We start from the raw sequence: 17,686 nt of genomic DNA, 5'->3' as shown, positions 1-17,686 counted from the left end.
GTGTGAAAATCCACTTAGACTAGCAGGTCAGCTCAAAGCTCTCCCACCAGGTCCTTCTTCCTCGGACCCCCACAGCAGCTCTCTCCCATGGCCCAGGCAGCAAGGGGGCTGCACTTGAACTCACCACAGGCATGGAAGACACGTGCCCGCTGGGCTTCGTAGCTGGAGGTGTGGAGGACAAGTTTGTGGTCTTCAAAGAGGGCGGCAGGGCCATGGGTCCGCAGGACCATGACAGACATGTCTTCTAGGTCTGCAAAGACAGACGGGGGTGATGAGTCTGCAGGTCCTTGGCTGGGACCCCTGGCCCATCCGCACGCCCCCCTCCCCCAAGCACAGAGAGTAAGTCTCAGGCCTAGGCCTTCCAGCCTCACTCTGCCCACCTGGGAAATTCTCCCCAGCAAGCCAGGGAGACGGCTGTGAGTTATGTAAGAGGCAGAGCGATTTCCTATCCTCGGCTGCCCAGGGCAGTAAGAACAGCTGAGCCACCTGCTCAGTAGCTGGCAGATGACAGATGTTCAGGTGGCACACCGGGGAGGACCACGGTCTAAGTCCCTGTGCTCACTCTCAGCGTGACACTGAACAAGGCTCCCTGGTGCCGGGCCCCGCCCCCGCTGGGCCCCAAGCCTTGGCTCCCCACTTGTGGGGTGAGGGCAAGTCGTGCCCACATTTGAAGGTGGCTGGGAGTCGTGGGGGTGAAGCTCTTGCTACACACAGACAGACGCGGTTGCATCCTTCACACAGGGAGGTGCGGATGGACTTGGAAGGAGGTCAGGGACCATGAAGTCTAGGCCAGCGGGGTGGGAGCTGGTAGTGGGGTAGGGTCAGAAGAGGGAGGTCTGGACCTGCCCGAAGCCAGACGTTTCTGGACCTCCACACTTCAGCATCCTCATTTCCCAATCGGGATGACAATATCCGTAACCCAGCCACTGTCAGGTTGACTCCCGGCCATGATGACCCCCATGCGTGTCAGAACTGTGCTCCATCGAGATTTTTGATGGCTGGTTTTTCGGAAGCAGTAGATCACCAGGCCTTTCTTCTAAGGTGCCTCTGTTTAGACTTGAACTTCTGACCTTGTGGTTAGCGCAGACTAAAAAACTCACTGACATTGAGTCAATGCTGACTCACAGGGACCCTACAAGACAGGCCCTGTGGGTTTCCAAGACTGTAACCCTTTATAGGAGTAGAAAGCCTTATCTTTCTCCCGCAGAGAGGCTTGTGGCTTTGAACTCCTACCCTCGTGGTTACCTACCTGATGCATAACCATTACACCACCAAGGCTCCTGGTACACTGTCTGCACCACTCAGGGGCTCCAAGAGGACATATCCTTCTGTTTTGCTTACATGGATTTTTGTCATACATCATTGGGGGTGAAAGGAGAATGTGAGTGGGGGGAGGGCAGACTCAGCACACAGTAGGTGCTTAAACCATGTCAGCACCCTCTGCTCCCCCACCACGTGGGTCCCCTGGCACTGGGAGAAGGGCAGTGCCTGCTGAGGGTACAGTTGGAGGGACACTGAGATGTCCATGGTGCTGGGATTTCAGCATTTACCGTTAGAGCCCCCTGTCTGGGGCTGGGATCCGGCGAGGCCCCTTACCTTGTGGACAGCGCACCTGCTGGTCAGAGTTATCCCGTTTGCCATAACTCGGATCGTCCCGGTCACAGTTTACCAGCAGTACGGCTCCGTGTCCCCTGGGCCCCCAGACCCACTGCCGCTGTAAACGCAGAATCAGAACAGTGCTGGGGCTCTGGCCAGATCAGGGTGTCGGCCTCCCAGCTGACTAATCGCAGCTCATGCCCCTCCACCAATGCACCCCTGCTCAAGAACTGGCAGGGGCTCCCTAATCCCATGCCACCAAGGCCACAGGACATGGTTGTCTTCAAGGCTGTCTCTGACGTGGCTCCGTCCACAGCTTCCTGGTTACGGGGCCACACACCTCACACCCTGCCTGTGCCCCTACTTTATGACTTGTCACCGCAACTCAGCCCAGAGATCTTTAATGGCTTCGAGCTCCCTAAAAGCAAAACCCAGACCTTCCTATAGAGTGCCCTTATCACCAGTGCCAGGAAGTCAGTTTACCCACGGGCCACACCTGGTCCGCTGCTTGCTGTTGGAAATAAAGTTGTATTGGGACAGGCACATCCACGGGTTTCTGTGTTGTCCGCGGCTGCATTCACACTGCCATGGTGTAACTAAGCAGGGGTGACAAACCACGTGGCCCACAAAGCTTATGGTGTCTTCTATCTGGCTTTGATAGAGAGCATGTGCTGAGCCTTGACCTAGGCTGTAAGTCTAGAAGGGATTCTCCCCTCCCCCCACAAGCCGAGGTGTAGTGCAGGGCCGGGGACATCTATGCGTGGGCATTCTCAGTGAGGACTGGTCTCTGTCACCATGACCGGTTTCCACTGGGCTCCCCAGGAGAAGGCAGCAACTGGAGACTAGGGAAGGTGATCAATGCCCTTGACGCCTCTTAACATGGGGTGCAGCTCCCCCTTTCTGCGCCCAGCCAGAGAGATACCCTACCTTGTCCAGAAACTTCCTGTCCCCTCTGCCCTCACAGTTCAGGTCACAATCCAGGGTGATGTCTGCAGGGGGTAGACAGAGGTAGAGTCAATGCAGGGTCCCAGGAGGCCGGTGCAGATCTGTGGTCCCCACCTCTTAGCCTCCCTCTCAGGGTGTATCTGGGACTGGGCAGGTCTCAGTCTTGCCAAGAAGACACAGTCCAGTAGCAGAGGGTCTGGTACCCATCTGCCTGGGGAAGATGGAGGGGCCTGGAAATAGCTCAGAGCAAATGGCAGGCCCCCTCCAGGAAATCTTCCCTGACTGCTCTCCTCTGCCTTGGGCCCTAGCTGCCCAGCACACCCTGTACTGAGCCCAGGTCCCCCTGGACTGCCTGGTCCTCTGTGAAGCTGACTTTCTACCGGGAATGGGCACTGCGCCAGGATCTTGGTGTCACACAGACGTGGACATGGATCTGGACTCTGCCACTCCCCCCCCCACCCCACCCCCCCGCCGGCTGTGTGACCTCAGCCAGGTCGCCTCAGCCCTCTGAGCCTCTGCTCCTTCGGCCACTCCTGTAACGCCCCCCCCCAGCCCCCCCTTCCGAAAAGTTCTCCCTGGAGATTGCAGGGGCTTTTTACCACACAAGGGGCCAGAGCCACCCTTCCTGGCCTGGAGTAAGCCAAGTTCATCTTGGTTCCAACACGAACACAGAAGGAAAGTAGAGGAGGAGGGGGAGGAAAAGGGAGACTTTGAAAGTGCCTGTGAAATCTGAAACGCTGCGCAGACATGTGACACGATACCCAGTCGAGTGCGGCAAATGGAGGCGTCTCCCAAACAGAACGTGGGGCAGAGGAAGCTGATGCCGAAAAAGGTGCTCCACGTGCCTCCATCCGCAGAGATCCCCCCTAAAGATGCAGTCCCGGAAACCCACGCGGACTGTCCTGCTCTGTCCTGTAGGTCACCGTGAGTCAGAACCGTCTCGATGGCGTGGGTCTGGTTTGGCTGTCGCTGTGGTCTTGCTCCCCAGCGTAGTAAACCCCCCACCTGTACTTTCCAATGGCCTTCGCTCTCCTTGCCCCTGTGCTTCCATGTGCGCTTTCACGCAGCCCTGTCGTCTGTTCCAGAATTCAAGTGTTGATGGGGGTTTGAGTTTAGAACGTGGGTACTCCCCCACAGTGCTTGAACCTCTGCTGTTTGTTGCTTGGTTTGGAATTTTTTTGTTTGCCCTCTTGCCCTCTTTCTCTTTCAGTTCGGGGACTTCTCTTGACCTATCTTCACGGATTCTTTCTCTGACTGTATTAAATCTACCAATAAGCCCATCCACAGCCTCTGGCATCTCCATGACAGTGACTTTGATGCTTCATTTTTCCACTGGACACTCATGGTTCTCAACTCTCTGGTGGACCCACCTGTTCACACATGTGGCCAACCTTGTCCACAAGAGCCATCAGCATATTAAACCAGAGTGACATTACGCCACGCCTACTCAGACAGCGCCAACCTTGGCATCATCTTACGTGGAGTTCATAGATCCACTCGTGGATAACTGGGAAAGCCAGGTCCCTGTAGACTGTATGGTGCTGGGCTTGGGGGACTGGACGTGGTTAGGGTGAAGGGAGAAAAGAAGTTGGCTTTTCAATGCCTGCTCTTTTGTGCTGTTTGAGTTTTCTAAAAGTTAACCTTTTAAAAAATTAATTCATTTTAGTTTTTATTTTATTGGGGGCTCTTACAGCTCTTATCACAATCCATACATATATCCATTGTGTCAAACACATCTGTACATGTGTTGCCATCATCTTTCCCAATACATTTTCTTTCTACTTGAGCCCTTGGTATCAGCTTCTCATTTCCCCCCCTCTCTCCCCCATGTCCCCTTGATAATTTATAAATTCTTCTTTTTTTTTCATATCTTACGCCGACTGCTGTCTCCTTTCACCCACTTTTCTGCTGTGGGAGGAGGGGGCCATATGTTGATCATTGTGATTGGTTTCCCCTTACTCCCCCCTCCCTTCACTTACCCTCCTAGTATCACTGCTCCCTTATTGGTCCTGAGGGGTTTACCTGTCCTGGATTCCCTGTGTTGGGAGCTCTTATCTGTGTCAGTGTACATGTTCTGGTCTAGCCGGATTTGTAAGATAAAATTGGGGTCATGATAATGAGGGGCGGGGAGGAAACATTAAAGAACTAGAGGAAGGTTGAACTTCTTACAGTAACAGAAAAATGAAACGAATTGAATTTTGTAAAAAGGCGTCATGCCCAACCACTCCCACTCCCAGCCATTGGCCAAGGTCCTTCTGGCCACACCCCAACATGCCCCAACTTACCCACACACGTAAGGTAGAGCACAGCGTAGGCCAGGGGCGTGGGCTGATGTCTGGAGTGGTAGGAAATCTGAACCTACGGGAGAGGACCCCACGTTCATGCACACTGAACCCCATCCCACCCACCCCCATCCCACCCCAAAAACTGTGCACTAACCCAGTGCTGACCAACCCAGTGTCCCTTTAGCATTCCGTGGGCCTTTCCGTGCCTCAGTCAGTCCACGGAATGGTGTGCGAGGGAACCGCCCATGATCTACTGTGCGCTGTGATAAGTCCTGGTTCTCCCTTGGGGCTCCGTTTCTCCATTTCAAAGGAGGGGTCTGGATTGGGAAAGGCTTAGGGATCCTTTCCAAACCAGAGTTCTCCCCAGGACTCAGACAGGCATGAGTTTTAGGCCAGCCTTCTGGTGTCTCTGCCTTGACCAAGGTCCGTCCGTCACCAGTCTGAGCTGCCTCAGTCTCCTGCTCTGTAAAGCAGGGACAATACATTTCCCTGCCCAGAGGACGGGGCCACAGCCGAGCAGTAATGGGTGAAAAGGATGGAGGCGGTGGGCATGCCCAAGAGCTACCAGCCATTGGTATGTGTGGGCAGGTGGAATCATGGGTCAGGCCAGGGTGAGGTCCAGAGCTCTGGACTCAGATGGCCTGGGCCCAGTTCTGGATCTACCACTTCTGAAAACGTCAGGAAAAGTTACCCGCCCTCTCTGGGCCTCAGCATCTTCACCTATAAAGACACGATGGGACTATTTCCTGTCTCCCCAGCCCCCATCCCAGTACGAGACGTGATGTGCTTCACCCAGTGCCCGCTACACCGCAGGCCACAGCCACTGGAGGAGGGGGCAGAGGGTGGAGGGGATGCTCCCCGCCGCTACCAGTCTTCCACTTGTCTTCCAGTCTGACACTTCATCTCTGTCAGGGGACTCAGAGTCTGACAGAGGCCACCTCACCCTTCCAGCCCTGGGAGCCCCCTAAATCCTGTCATTACGGACCCCCGAGGGCCAGGTCCCACCACAGCTGGGACAAACCAGTACTGGGGTCCCAGTCAAAGAGGAGGCAGGGAGGGGAGATGCTGCCCCTCCTCAGTCCCTCAAACTGCCACTGGGGTCATGGCGCTCCAGTTGGCGGGGGGCACCCACACAGCCCCCAGGCAGGCAGGACACCCAGAGGGCCACCCTTCACAGGCTCTGTGGCCCTCTTGCCTCCTCTGGGGACTTCATCCTGAACTTCCCTAACTCTGCCCTCACTAACTCGGGTGACTTCAGAGAAACCACGCCCGTCCTGGGTCCCGGGGTCCTTGTCTGCAAACGGGTTTGGTCTGAGTCCTGTGCCCCACGCCGCCTCGCCGCGGTGTGGAGAAGCTCTGTTCCAAGGCGGCTCAGGGACCCCGTGCGCAGGAGTCAGGCAGGCCTGCATTAGGTGCAGCTCTCCCGCTGAGGAACACCTGTGAAATGGGTGCACAACCCCTGCCTCTCAGGCTGCCGTGAGGGCTGGGCCCGACACAGACTAAACCCACAGCCTCCAACACCCCCCGAGGCCCCACAGGACCCCCAAGGCTGCCACCTCTCAGGCGGAGACCGTCCCAGCTCTCTTCCGTAAGCAGTGGCTGCTGGGTTGGTTCAGACCACAACCTTCGGCTAGCAGCCAAGGACTTACCGCTGGCACCCCTGGGGCTCTAGGCGCACGGTCACTGCTGCTTCGGCCTAGGGGACTGGTTTTCCAAAATATCCCCAAGTCCTGGTCCCCACCAGCCCTTTCTGGGGACATCACCTGTACCGAGCCAGGGGTCCCCATTTCTCCTGCGGATCAGGACCCAGTGGCACACTGGCTTACCAGTTGCAATGTCAACAGTTTGAAGCCACCGCCTGTCTACAGGAGAAAAGTAAGGCTTCCGGCCCCTGTGAAAATTCATAGGCGGGGAAACCTGCCGGAGGCATTTTCCTCTGTCCCGGTGACCTAGTGGTTATAGGTTGGGCTGCTAACCACAAGGTCAGCTGTTCGAAACCAGCAGTCACTCCAGGGGAGAGAGACAAGGCTTTCTAGTCCCATAACGGGTGACGCTGTCTCAGAAGCCCAGAGAGGCGGTCTAGCCTGTCCTGGAGGGTTGCTATGAGCTGACGTTGACTCGATGGCAGGGTTGGTTCATGGTCGCTCAGAGTCAACATTGACTGGATGACAGCGAGTGTGGGTGTGGGTTTGGGTCTGAAGAGGGGAAGTGAGGCTCCACGAGGTCTCTGTTAGCGAGCGAGACCCTCACCCAGACCACTCACTGAAACAGAGATGGAAACAGCAAAGCTTTATTCAGACAGATTCGAATCTGGGCCCTCACCAGCAACTGAGGCAGGCTCAGTCTGTAAGGCAAGAGCTCCGAGCAGCTTCAAAGGAAAGTTATTATACATCCTTGTGGGGCGTCTTGCCAAGCAAGGGGAGGGGAGGGGGAAGGCAAGTTCTTGTGTGAAACTGGCAAAGCATTCTCAGAAAAGTGAAACAAAACAGTTTTTAAGTCTAACAAAGTAAGTTCTACATTTAAGATCAGTTTGTCCCCAGTGGTCTGCCAAACCATACTGTAGGTAGGCTAGGCTGCTTCTTGGAGCGTAAACATCCTGGGCTGGGCTACACCTGTTTCAGGCTGCAATTTAAAAATGTTTCATTTCTGACCGGGGGGCGGGGTGACCTGCCTGTTACTGTTACAGGGCACTCATTCCTTCCTGACCAGACAGGAGGGTGACCTGCCTGTTACTGTTACAGGGCACTCATTCCTTCCTGACCGGGCAGGGGGGTGAGCTGCCTGTTATTGTTACAGGGCACCCATTCCTGACCTGGCGGGAGAGTGAGCTGCCTGTTATTGTTACAGGGCACAGTGACACAGTCTCCATCTACAAAGGGGGTCTCCTGAGGCACTGGCCTGTCCCCCACTCTGTCCCTGCTTTCTCTCCTTCAGTCATTCAGAATGGTCACTCCACAGTCGGCAGTGTAGCCTAGCACAGCAGGATCGGGACAGCCCCCTCCCCTCACGCTCATGTTCCAGGCCCACCCTCGCGCTGTCTGGGACTAGCCCCGTTTCCAGAGGGAGGCCCAGCAAAGCTAGGTGACCTGCCCTAGGACATACCGTTTGTGTCTGTAAATTACAGAGCTGAAGTTCGAACCCAGGCAGTATGGCTCGGGGCCCAGGCGCTTACCCACTGTGGACCCTGTGCTGCCCGTAAGCGAGAGGCTAGGTCCTCCTGGAGCTGAGCCACAGCCTGCCCGCCCCCTGCCCCCCTCCCCCAGCCTGAGAGTGGGGGCAGCTCACATGACTGTCATTGATGTCGTTGCTGGGGGAGTTCATGACCACGATGATCTCCGTGCCCACTTCAAAGTGCCACCGCCTGCTCTCGGCGCGCTCTCGGCCCCGGTGCATGGTGGGAGAGATGTACACATCCACACCTGGCGTCCCGTAGACCTCGAACATCACAGTGTCCTCGGGGACCGACCTGGGAAGAACAGGAAGCCACAGGTGTGTTGCCGAGTCCAGCTGCCCCCAGGAAGCTTTCCCTGACCTTGAGGCTCCCCAGGTCCTCACAGTGAGCCCTGGGGAGCTGAGCCAGGACCCCACACAGCAATGGCACCTCTGTGCCCACAGTGCATTGTGACTTCCTGTCAGCAGCCAGTGGGGCCTGCAGTTCTGTGACCAGTGGCAGGAGAAGCAGCTCCCTCCCCAGGTCCCTTGCACCCCTGCTTATCAGGTGCTGATTCCCATGCAGTCTTCCCTGGGGAATGAAATAGGCTGGCAGATTGTTTGCTATGCACTGAACACCCTGCATCTATTAGCCCCCTTTGTCATTACAAGTCTGCAAGGTGAGCAGCAGCAGCCCCGTTATACAGGTAGGACACGGAGGTTCAGAGAGGGCCAGTAACAAGCTCAAGGTCACACAGCCGTGAACGGCAGAGCCAGGTTTGCACACAGGGCTCCCCGACACTGAGCCGGTGCTGACCAGGAAACCTGGCCAGATTCACTCCTGGCAGGGTTCAAAATCCCATGGTGTCAGCTGCTCCAGGGAAGCAGGCTATCACTCGCTTCCCCTCACTGCTAGTTCAGGAGTCTTGTTGGACACGTGTGTCCATTCTGACCACCCGAGGGAAGCCCACGCTGCACACAGGCTCTGCTGAGCTGGGTGGAGACAGCCACTGTTCTTCCCGCTTCTCAGTCCCCTTTGCTCCCACCCCTGCCCCCCGGGCTGAGGACCGAGCTGCCCAGGACAGCCAGCTGGGCTTGGGGCCCTGGGGCAGGGCTCCATAGGAGCCCATGTGAGGTAAGGTCACCGTGAGAAGGCTTTCTGGTAGAGGAGGCCCTGGGTGGGGGTGGGGGTGGTGAGGGCAAAATTCCCAGTGGCATAGCGGGTACATGTCGGGCTGCTAACTATAGGTCAGCAGTTCAAACCCAGCAGCTGCTCCACGGGAGAAAGAAGGGGCTTTTACTCCTTCGAAGAGTTTTAGTCTCCGGAAACCCACCAGGGCAGGTTTACTCTGTCCTAAAGGGTGGCCATCAGTCAGGATCGACTCAAGGGCAGTGAGTTTGGCTTGGCTTTGGTTTGCACTAAACATGGACTTGTTTTTCTACAGTTTACATTGAACTGTGTGCCCCCAATTCTATTTGGCAGTCTGCCTCCCAAAGCCTAGGATTTCTAGGTTGGTGCGCCTTTGGCCGGCTCTTCCCCAGATGTGGGGACACGCCCTGTCGGGGGCCACGGATGAGCCAGTTGAGGAGACTTGGAGACAGAGAGACAGACAGAGACATGGAGAGACAGCTCAGCAAGGGAGTGGTGCAGTGGCCAACCTGAGAGGGCTCTCCTAGTCAGAGGTTCCGAAACACCCAGCATCGGCTGGGGTCCTCCCTATTTTCCCGATGGGTCTGGGCAAGAGAAGGTGCGGGGAGATGCGGAGAGACTCAATCATTCGCTTGTGAGCGATTGTTAACAGGATTCTTTGGGATCGGGTCAACGTGGAAATCCCATGTGGGGATCTCTCTGACATCAGAATAAAGTGTCAGGGGTGGGATGGCACTTTGTAAGCTGAGATCCCGGCACAACTGCCTCTGCCTGATCCAGGGACAGAATGCTGTGACACCAGGGGAGCAGCAGGGGCAGCACCGAGAGCCAGACCCTGAGATAAAGCGGAGGGCTTTGAGAAGCCTCGGGAGTGAGCAAAGCTGAGTGCCGTTGGGCAGGTGGCTCCCTTGCGGAGTAGGGAGCGGCAGGTACATAATTGGGAGGCTAGGTTTGCTGATCCACAGAGCGAGCGCTGAGTACCCTCAGGCTGAGGCTTCTGGCAGACACTTATCCACAGTGCCCCCAAAAGCTTGGTGACATTGCTGGTGAAGGGGAGAGGGCCATGTGGCTGGAACACCAAGGACCAGAGCAGGGTACACAAGAGAAGAGGCTGTCCTTCCGGGAAGCATTGGTCCTGGGTATGTCTAACCCTGGATTGTAGCCTATCACCTTCCCTTCTCAAGCCCATACTGTGAGTAAGACCCATGAGTTGTGTGGTCATGGCGATGAGGGGTCAAACCGGACAGAGAAGCAGAGAGCGCTGGGAGGGAGGGGCCGCTGGAATCATAACTGCTAAGGAGGAAAGAGGGTGGAGGCCTGCCTGAGGCCTGCCTCATAGGTATTGACCTCAGGATGGTGTGGATTCTCCTTCCCGCTCAGACCCCACCTCCCTGCCTTTGACAGATGGAGAGTCAAGAACAGGAACTTGGAAAGACAGAGACCTAGAGGGACACAGTGAGGTTGGAAGGGCATTCTCTCATGCCACTGAGGTTGCCTCTGCTCTTCCTCAGCCCCATCCGTTGCCCGAGGCTCCAGCTCCACAGAGTAGCTCTCTCTCTCTCTCTCTCTCTCTCTCTCTCTCTCTCTCTCTCTCTCTCTCTCTCTCTCTCTCTCTCTCTCTCACACACACACACACACACACACACACACACACACACACACGCCAGCACCACCAGGTGGTCAGGAACTGGGGCTGAGAGCCTGGTGGGCCTGGTGGACTGAAGATTCCATTCAGCCTCTGAGCTTGAGCTGTATCAGGTCAGCTTCTCGGGCCCCTCCAGGGCCAAGTCCCGTGTGAGGCATTGAGGACTCCTGATCAAGACCAATGTCCTTCGACCCAGGATCATGGCACAAACAAGAGTGTCACACGGGACCAGGGAACAGTGACTACCCACCCCAGGGAGAGGGAGGGCAGAAGCCAAGACTCAGGTGGCACCAGACCCAGAGACAGAGCTGGGCTCCAGGCCAGGACGGGTGACATTTCAGCCAGGTGCCTCTGAAGACATCAGCAGCTTCCTTGGGCCTCACTACCCTCATCTACAAAGTGGGATGATGATAGCCACTCGGCCAAGCTCATGGGTCCACATGTGACCACAGTCAGGACAGACTTGGGACACCAGGAAAGACAAGAGGTGATTCAGGTAATTAGGGCTTGGGGCCTGGGGGCAGAGCACATGGCTGTGTCTGGGGAAGGCTGTCGGGAGAAAGCAGGCGACCCATTTCCAGGCCGAGGACAGGGGACAATGATGTCACCTGGGAGCCGTAGAAGGTCCAGGGGTGACTCGGAGGACAATGAGCTCTCTTCCTTTCGCTCCTGGGCACCAGGGAGCCATCGGCTGTCCTTGATCCGGGCGGCACCATGATGGAGCAGAGGTGGAATCTGAGCTAACTCCCGCCCTCCTCCCAACACACACTCACTGAGCGTAAGGCCTTGAAGGGTGACTTCGTCTCCCTCCGCCTGGTGTCTGCCCATGTCAGGAGAGTGGGGATGATGAGACCATGAAAGGAAAGGGAGAGTCAGAAGCTCCTGCGCCCACACCACCCCCGGCATTGCTGGGGGGACCCCAGGCTCCCCGTCCAGTGTTCATGCCCTTGTGATGAAAGGTCAAAGGTGTTAGGACCAAGGTTTGCTGATTCCTGGAGGAAGCGGCTGCAGCCTCCTCTGGCCAGCTGCCAGTGGGGCCATGGCCATGTCCACATCCTGGCTTCTGGACTCTCCACCCAACCCTGAAGCATGTGACTTACCCGGAGCCTCAGGATCTCCCTGATGGAGGCTGCCTGCTCGCAGGACTGTCTAACGTACTCCCCATCACCCAACCAGGCAGCCATCCCGAGGGTCCAGTCTGCACCCTGAGCCTGGGAGGCGGTGTGTGAATAGGGGTTCCTGAAGACTTTCAGTGTTAAATTATGCAAAGTCTCTGGCAAAGTGGGACAAATTGATCCCCCTAAAGGTGGCCCCAGCCTCAGACCCATCTTGCTAAAGACGCAGATTCTCCAAACCAGAAAGTCTTTAGCAGCCATTGCGATGAACCTGAGAGCCAGTACTAAGGAGGTGGGTGGGACGGGGGGTGGGGGTGTCTCACAGACATGCCGGATGCTGGTCCCCTAGCAATGAGAGGCGACTCAGTACCAGCCCACCTCTTTTAAAACCGAGGCAAGTCTGACCTTTCTCTGAGTGCTCGTGTCTCCCCTTCAATGGTGAGGAAGAGAGTGGTGTGGTGATACAGTAACTTCCCACTTTACAGATGGACACATTGAGGCCCAATGTGCCCCAAGTCACACAGCTGGTAAGTGACAAAGCCGACATTGGAGCCAGGCCTGTCCCCACAGTCCCACAAAGCCACACTTCCTTCCTGGTCCCGTGCCTCTTCCAATGACGTGGCCCCGGGGAGTGGCCCCCACCACCAGAAGTGTGGGTCTTGCCCGTCAGAACCAAGCCTGCTTTCCTCCCACCCAAGACATTGTCATAACGCTTGAAGACCACTGTCGATGCCGGAGTTTAGGCACTGAGAACTAGCTAGTGCAAGAGTTCCCGGTTCAAGATGAGTTCCCCGTTCAAGGCCCAGCTTTACCTTGCAGGAGGGGACTTGCCAGGCCAGCCCCTCCCCCAAGCCTCTTTTCCCCTCTCAACAGGTTTATTGGCGTATAGTAATTCACAACCCTGCAATTCAAGCATCCAGTGGCATCAAGAAGAGTTGTACAACCCTCACAGGCAGTTTTAGAACATTTTATTCCTCTTGTGTTCACGCCTGCTAGCTCCCCATTGCCCTCAACCTCCCCTGCCATGCCCCCAAGGGACTATCAATCCAGTTACTGTCTCTATAGAGTGACCTAGCCTGGATTTCATATACAAAAAAAAATCAAACAAACAAAACCAACCCGGTAAACCAGATAAAAACCTCAATAGAAAAGAAAGCAGAAACTATTTATAGCTAGAACAAACTTAGGTGAATCATGAGGGAGATCAAATGACAGGGTGCTAAATTTTAACCCGACTGCATCAGCAACAATCCACCACTTTCCACTGCATTCTGTGTGGTGGTTATATAATTGTTGGTCAATTTGAGAGGAATAAGAGTGAAGGGGTGGAGTCTAGCCTGTCTATCAGGTCGTAGCCAATGAGGCCTCTGTGTGGGCATGGCCTTCCCCTGAGGATTCCAGGAACTCAAGTATTCCTCCCTGGAGGTGGGAGACACCCTCTCTCTGCTCACTCCTTGGGAGACATTGGGGGTGACAAGACACATGAAACTATGCGAGTGCCCTGAGCTGGAGGAACCACGTGGAGAGCCCTGCCAGCGCTGAGATGCTTACAATGCCATGGGATCCACCAGACTTTCCACCCACTGGCTGTGATCTTCCTGCATTCGGTGTCATTGCAGATGTTTTGTGAGTCTGAAGAGGACTTTATAGATTGGTCTAGGACATAGGAGCTAATATTGAACTTATGGACTTGATCTGGACTGGGCTGGGCTGGTTGCCCACTATTCCATTGCTCTTGTGTATAAAGCTCTCTCTTATACACAGGTGAGTGTCTCTGGATTTGTTTCTCTAGTCTGCCCAGACTCACACATTCTGTATAGCAAGAAGACTGTTCACATCCTGGTCCATGGTCAGAGGGGATTCCACATGGATTTCCCCTTTGCTTTTAAAGACAAACAAACCTGAAACAGCTTTAAAATGGATCAGAAGGGAGATAAAATGCTAAGACATTACGTTTCTCTGCCATGACCGACTTTACAATGCTCTCTGTCTGGTAATGGGACTGTTCACATCCCTCCACCACCATCGGAGGGGGTCCACCGGAAAGCCCCAGGGTTGGCCTCTGTCAAACACAGACTGTGGTGTGTTTCTCTACCCCTGGCTGCAGCAAGGGGTCAGCCAGGCTGGCTCAGTGCACACGTGGATCGCCCTTTCTTGCCTTCCCTAACCAAAAAGCTCCCTGCTTGGGGTGGGGGTGAGGTGGGGGAAGCCCTCGTCCAAGATTTGGGCCATTCCCAACTCGTCCAAAGACAAGACGACACTGCCATCCCAGCCTCAGATAGAGGGGTGTTGCCTGTGCCCCTCCTTGCAGGCTCTGACCAGCGCCCCTCCTCCAGGAAGCCTGCCTCAACTGCCCTGCCCGCACTCGCTCCCTGCCAGGCACTGGCTGCATACTTTACATAAGCCAAAGCCAAATGCTCCGCCATGGGTCGATGCTGACTCAGAGGGGCCCTAGAGGACGGGGCAGAACTGCCCCTGTTTCTGAGACTGCCACTGTCACTGGGACTAGAAAGCCCTGTCTTTCTCCCGAGGAGCGGCAGGTAGTTTTAAACTGCACACCTTGTAGATCGCAGCCCCATGCATAATGGGGGCAGCCCCATGATGCCCCCAGGGCTGCCGCATACTTGAGCTACACCATCCCATTTCATCCTCCCAACAGTCCTTTGAAGTAAAGACCCCAGGGCTGGGGTACCTCCTGGCTCTGTCACTCATTGCCTCACCTTGGGCAGAATGCTCAAGCTCTCTGTGCCTTAGTCGGTATGGCACCCGAGGTGAGAATTAGCACAGGACACTGACTGGAGCAGGCAGGCTCTTGTTATTAGCTGCATTCTCCAGATGAGGAGACAGAGGTTCAGCGAGCAGTTACTTTCTCCAGACAGGGAAGAAGAGGGTAGCAGCGTCTGGACTTGGCTTCCTTGCGTTTTCTTTTGTTGGTCCACCTTCGGAGCACACCGCAGGGCTCCATCATGAAAGGGTCCATTCCATAGTACCCCCGGGGGCGGTGGCCTCAGCTAGAACAGCAGAGGGCAGGGACCACACCTGCTGGCTCATCTTCCTGAGCCCGAGGTTTCCGCAGATGCTAGTCCCCAAAGAAACGTCACAACACGGATGTGGGAATGAACAAAGCAGGGGCTGTCTGCCCTCTCCCTGCTCCCGGGGTGGAAGGGAGTCTAAGCCCCTTGTACTGTAGCCTCTGCCCCCATCCGGTGACTGGCACAGCCCACCTGAATCCCCCAAGTGGCCCACCCCATTCACATCACCCAGAACGAGGACTGCTGTTGCTACTCGGGGCACCCTGTTCCCTCCTCCCTCCTCCCTGGAAGCACCAGGCAGCCAGGGCAGGGCAGGTGAGTCACTCCCACGGGAGGAGGTGGTGGCACCTCCCTCCTGCCACAGCCTCTGTGCCGCCGGCCCCTCCTCCTTCAAGAACCCCAAATCCCCTTCCCACTCTCACTGCCCCGACCCTGCGCCAGACTTGGTTCCTGCCCATAACCAGTTCCTCACTCCCTCTCATCCAGCCTCTACAGCCCAGCCCCTCTCTGTCTCCAGCTGAGTCCACAGCAGAGTCTATGCTCGGGATAGCAGGTCTCACCTACAGGGAGCCCTCCAGGCATATTTAGCCAGGTCTGGAGACATGGGGGTGGGGGTGGGTGCTACTAATACCTAGTAGGTAGAGATCAATATGCTGCTAAATCAATATCAACAATCAATGCCCAGGACGCCCCACCACCCTGAGTGGCAATGCTGGCAGTGCTGTGCTGAGACCTGGTCTGGGGTGGGGCTTAGAGACCAGAGACATGGAAGCAGTTAAGCCCGGTTCTGCGTCCCCACCACTGGATCCTGATGACCTGGCCCTCAGTGCAGTCTCCCAGCAGGGAGTCCCAAGAGTTCTGAGAAGGCCAAGCAGCCAGCATGGTGGTTCCCAGAGTCTCACTCCCGAAAACCCCACCCCAAATCTCCTCTGCTTCCCAGGAGAGAGATCAGCAGCAGGCACGGCCACGGCACCTGGGAGGGGCAGAAGGCAAGGGTGCTGAGCAGCCGCAGGAAACCCGGCAGGAACCCCTCCTCAGCCAGTGGGAGAGCAGCTAGACACAGATCCCTGAGCAGGACTCTGGGTAGATTGAAGGCTTGGCTTTGCTCGCAGCTGCGTGGCCTTGAGGAAGTAAATGGCCCTCTATCTCATCTGTCGCATCACCAGCTGCCCACCCAGCTGACTCCAAGTCACTGAGACCCTGTGAGTCAGAGAGAACCGTGCTGCGTGCAGGCTTTTCAATGACTGAAGTAGATCACCAGATCTTTCTTCCAAGATGCCTCTAGGAAGCCTCAAACCTCCAGCCTAGTAGTTGGCAGACAAGAGCTTAAACAACTGAGCCATCGAGCAACTCTACCTGCCAAATGAAGTCGTACCAATAAACCCAGCCACTAGACTTGTTACCCCCAAACTCACTGCCCTTGAAGCAATGTGGGCTCATAGTGACCCTCTTGGATGGAGCAGCTCTGCCCCTGTGGCTTTCTGAGACGGTAACGCTTTACAGAGGCAGAAAGCCTCATCTTTCTCCCTTGGAGCGGCTGGTGGTTTCAAACTGCTGACCTTGTGGGCAGCAGCCCAACGTCCACATACTGCGCCCCCAGGACCCCCCGGGCCTTGCTGGGGGGATTAAGTTCCCGAGTGCTTGCCAAGCTCTTAGAGAAGTGCTCGGCACCCAGGAAGAGCTGGGCGCACATAGGGAATCCTTTACAAAAGTGATCACCGCTCTGTAAGCTGGAGTGTCCTGCTCCAGCCAGACCCCAGCCCAGGACATTCTGAGCAGAGACGAGTGCCAGCTCCCATGGCTACAGTGCCCACAGGTTGCTGGACAAGTTGCTCAGTCACCCCAAGCCTCTATTAGCCCATTTAACGCTTCGGTGTAAACGAACCATAGACTCATTCTTCATCAGAGAGGAGGGATGTCGGGTGGGGGAGTGGGGGAGGGAAGGTGGGGGTGACCAGGGAGCAGCTACAGAGCTGTGAGAGGGAGCAGGGTCCCTTGAACCCGTCCCGTCCCGTGGCTGAGTCATCCAGAGACCAAGCTGAGAAAGGAAAGGGTCAGGCTGCTGTTCTAGCCTAGCCAGCTCTTACCCATAAATGTCCACGAGGGTCTCCACGCCAGCCACACACACGGCGCTGGTGGGGTGCTCCAGGGACACACGCACGATTCTCTGCGGAGACATGCCGGCCGTGGACTGGGCTGTGGCCACCAAACCCAACACTGTCCCTGAGGCCTCTTGGGATGTGGTTTAAAAGACCCTGGTCCTGCCTCTCCGGCTTAGGGTGCTCGTTCATTGGCTCTACTCATAGATGCCCAGCCCCTTCTCAGGGCCAAGAGCTTAAGATTGGCTGTAGGGAACGCTACATTTGCATGCGAACCTGTTGCCCTACCACCAGCACCCCTGCCTGGCACCCAGGGAGTTAATTTCTCCCCCAAAGAGAGCAAGTCCCCACAGGTACCTGGCCAGGGTGTCAGAGTGCAGTGCCAGGTATGAGGGGGTGCCGGGGCAGGGCTAGGGCCCCTCACCTGGGGCTGGGGCTCACTTTCCACACTCACCCTTCTCACCCCCTTTTCTCCTTTAGCTCCAGAGCCAATGTGGTTTCTCTCTCTCTCTCTCTCTCTCTCTCTCTCTCTCTCTCTCTCTCTCTCTCTCTTTCTCTCTCTCTGTGTGTGTAGGGGTTAAGGGGCTTCTCAACCTTGTTGGGGGAGCCAGTGAAAATGCAGATCCCTAAGCCTGGCCTCCAGTTCAGTGCAACAGGCCAGAGGTGCAG

At 56.2% G+C, this 17,686-nt stretch overlaps 1 protein-coding gene across 1 annotated transcript in view; it reads right to left on the bottom strand.

The window, feature by feature from the left end:
- PADI3 (peptidyl arginine deiminase 3) overlaps positions 1-17,097 on the bottom strand; it is a 34,410-nt gene extending 17,313 nt beyond the window's left edge. The window contains exons 1-6 of the mRNA XM_075562472.1: positions 17,006-17,097; positions 8,112-8,292; positions 4,827-4,899; positions 2,524-2,585; positions 1,597-1,714; positions 125-250 (exon numbers count right to left, since the gene is read on the bottom strand). Of these exons, the coding sequence (XP_075418587.1) occupies positions 125-250; positions 1,597-1,714; positions 2,524-2,585; positions 4,827-4,899; positions 8,112-8,292; positions 17,006-17,097 (652 nt within the window). The remainder of the gene's footprint in view (positions 1-124; positions 251-1,596; positions 1,715-2,523; positions 2,586-4,826; positions 4,900-8,111; positions 8,293-17,005) is intronic.
- Positions 17,098-17,686: the final 589 nt, after the last annotated feature.

Source organism: Tenrec ecaudatus, chromosome 1, assembly GCF_050624435.1.
Source record: "Tenrec ecaudatus isolate mTenEca1 chromosome 1, mTenEca1.hap1, whole genome shotgun sequence".
In the NCBI taxonomy this organism is placed as follows: domain Eukaryota; kingdom Metazoa; phylum Chordata; class Mammalia; order Afrosoricida; family Tenrecidae; genus Tenrec; species Tenrec ecaudatus.
The sequence above is the reverse complement of the archived record's forward strand: the minus strand, read 5'-3'. Positions and strand labels throughout refer to the sequence as shown.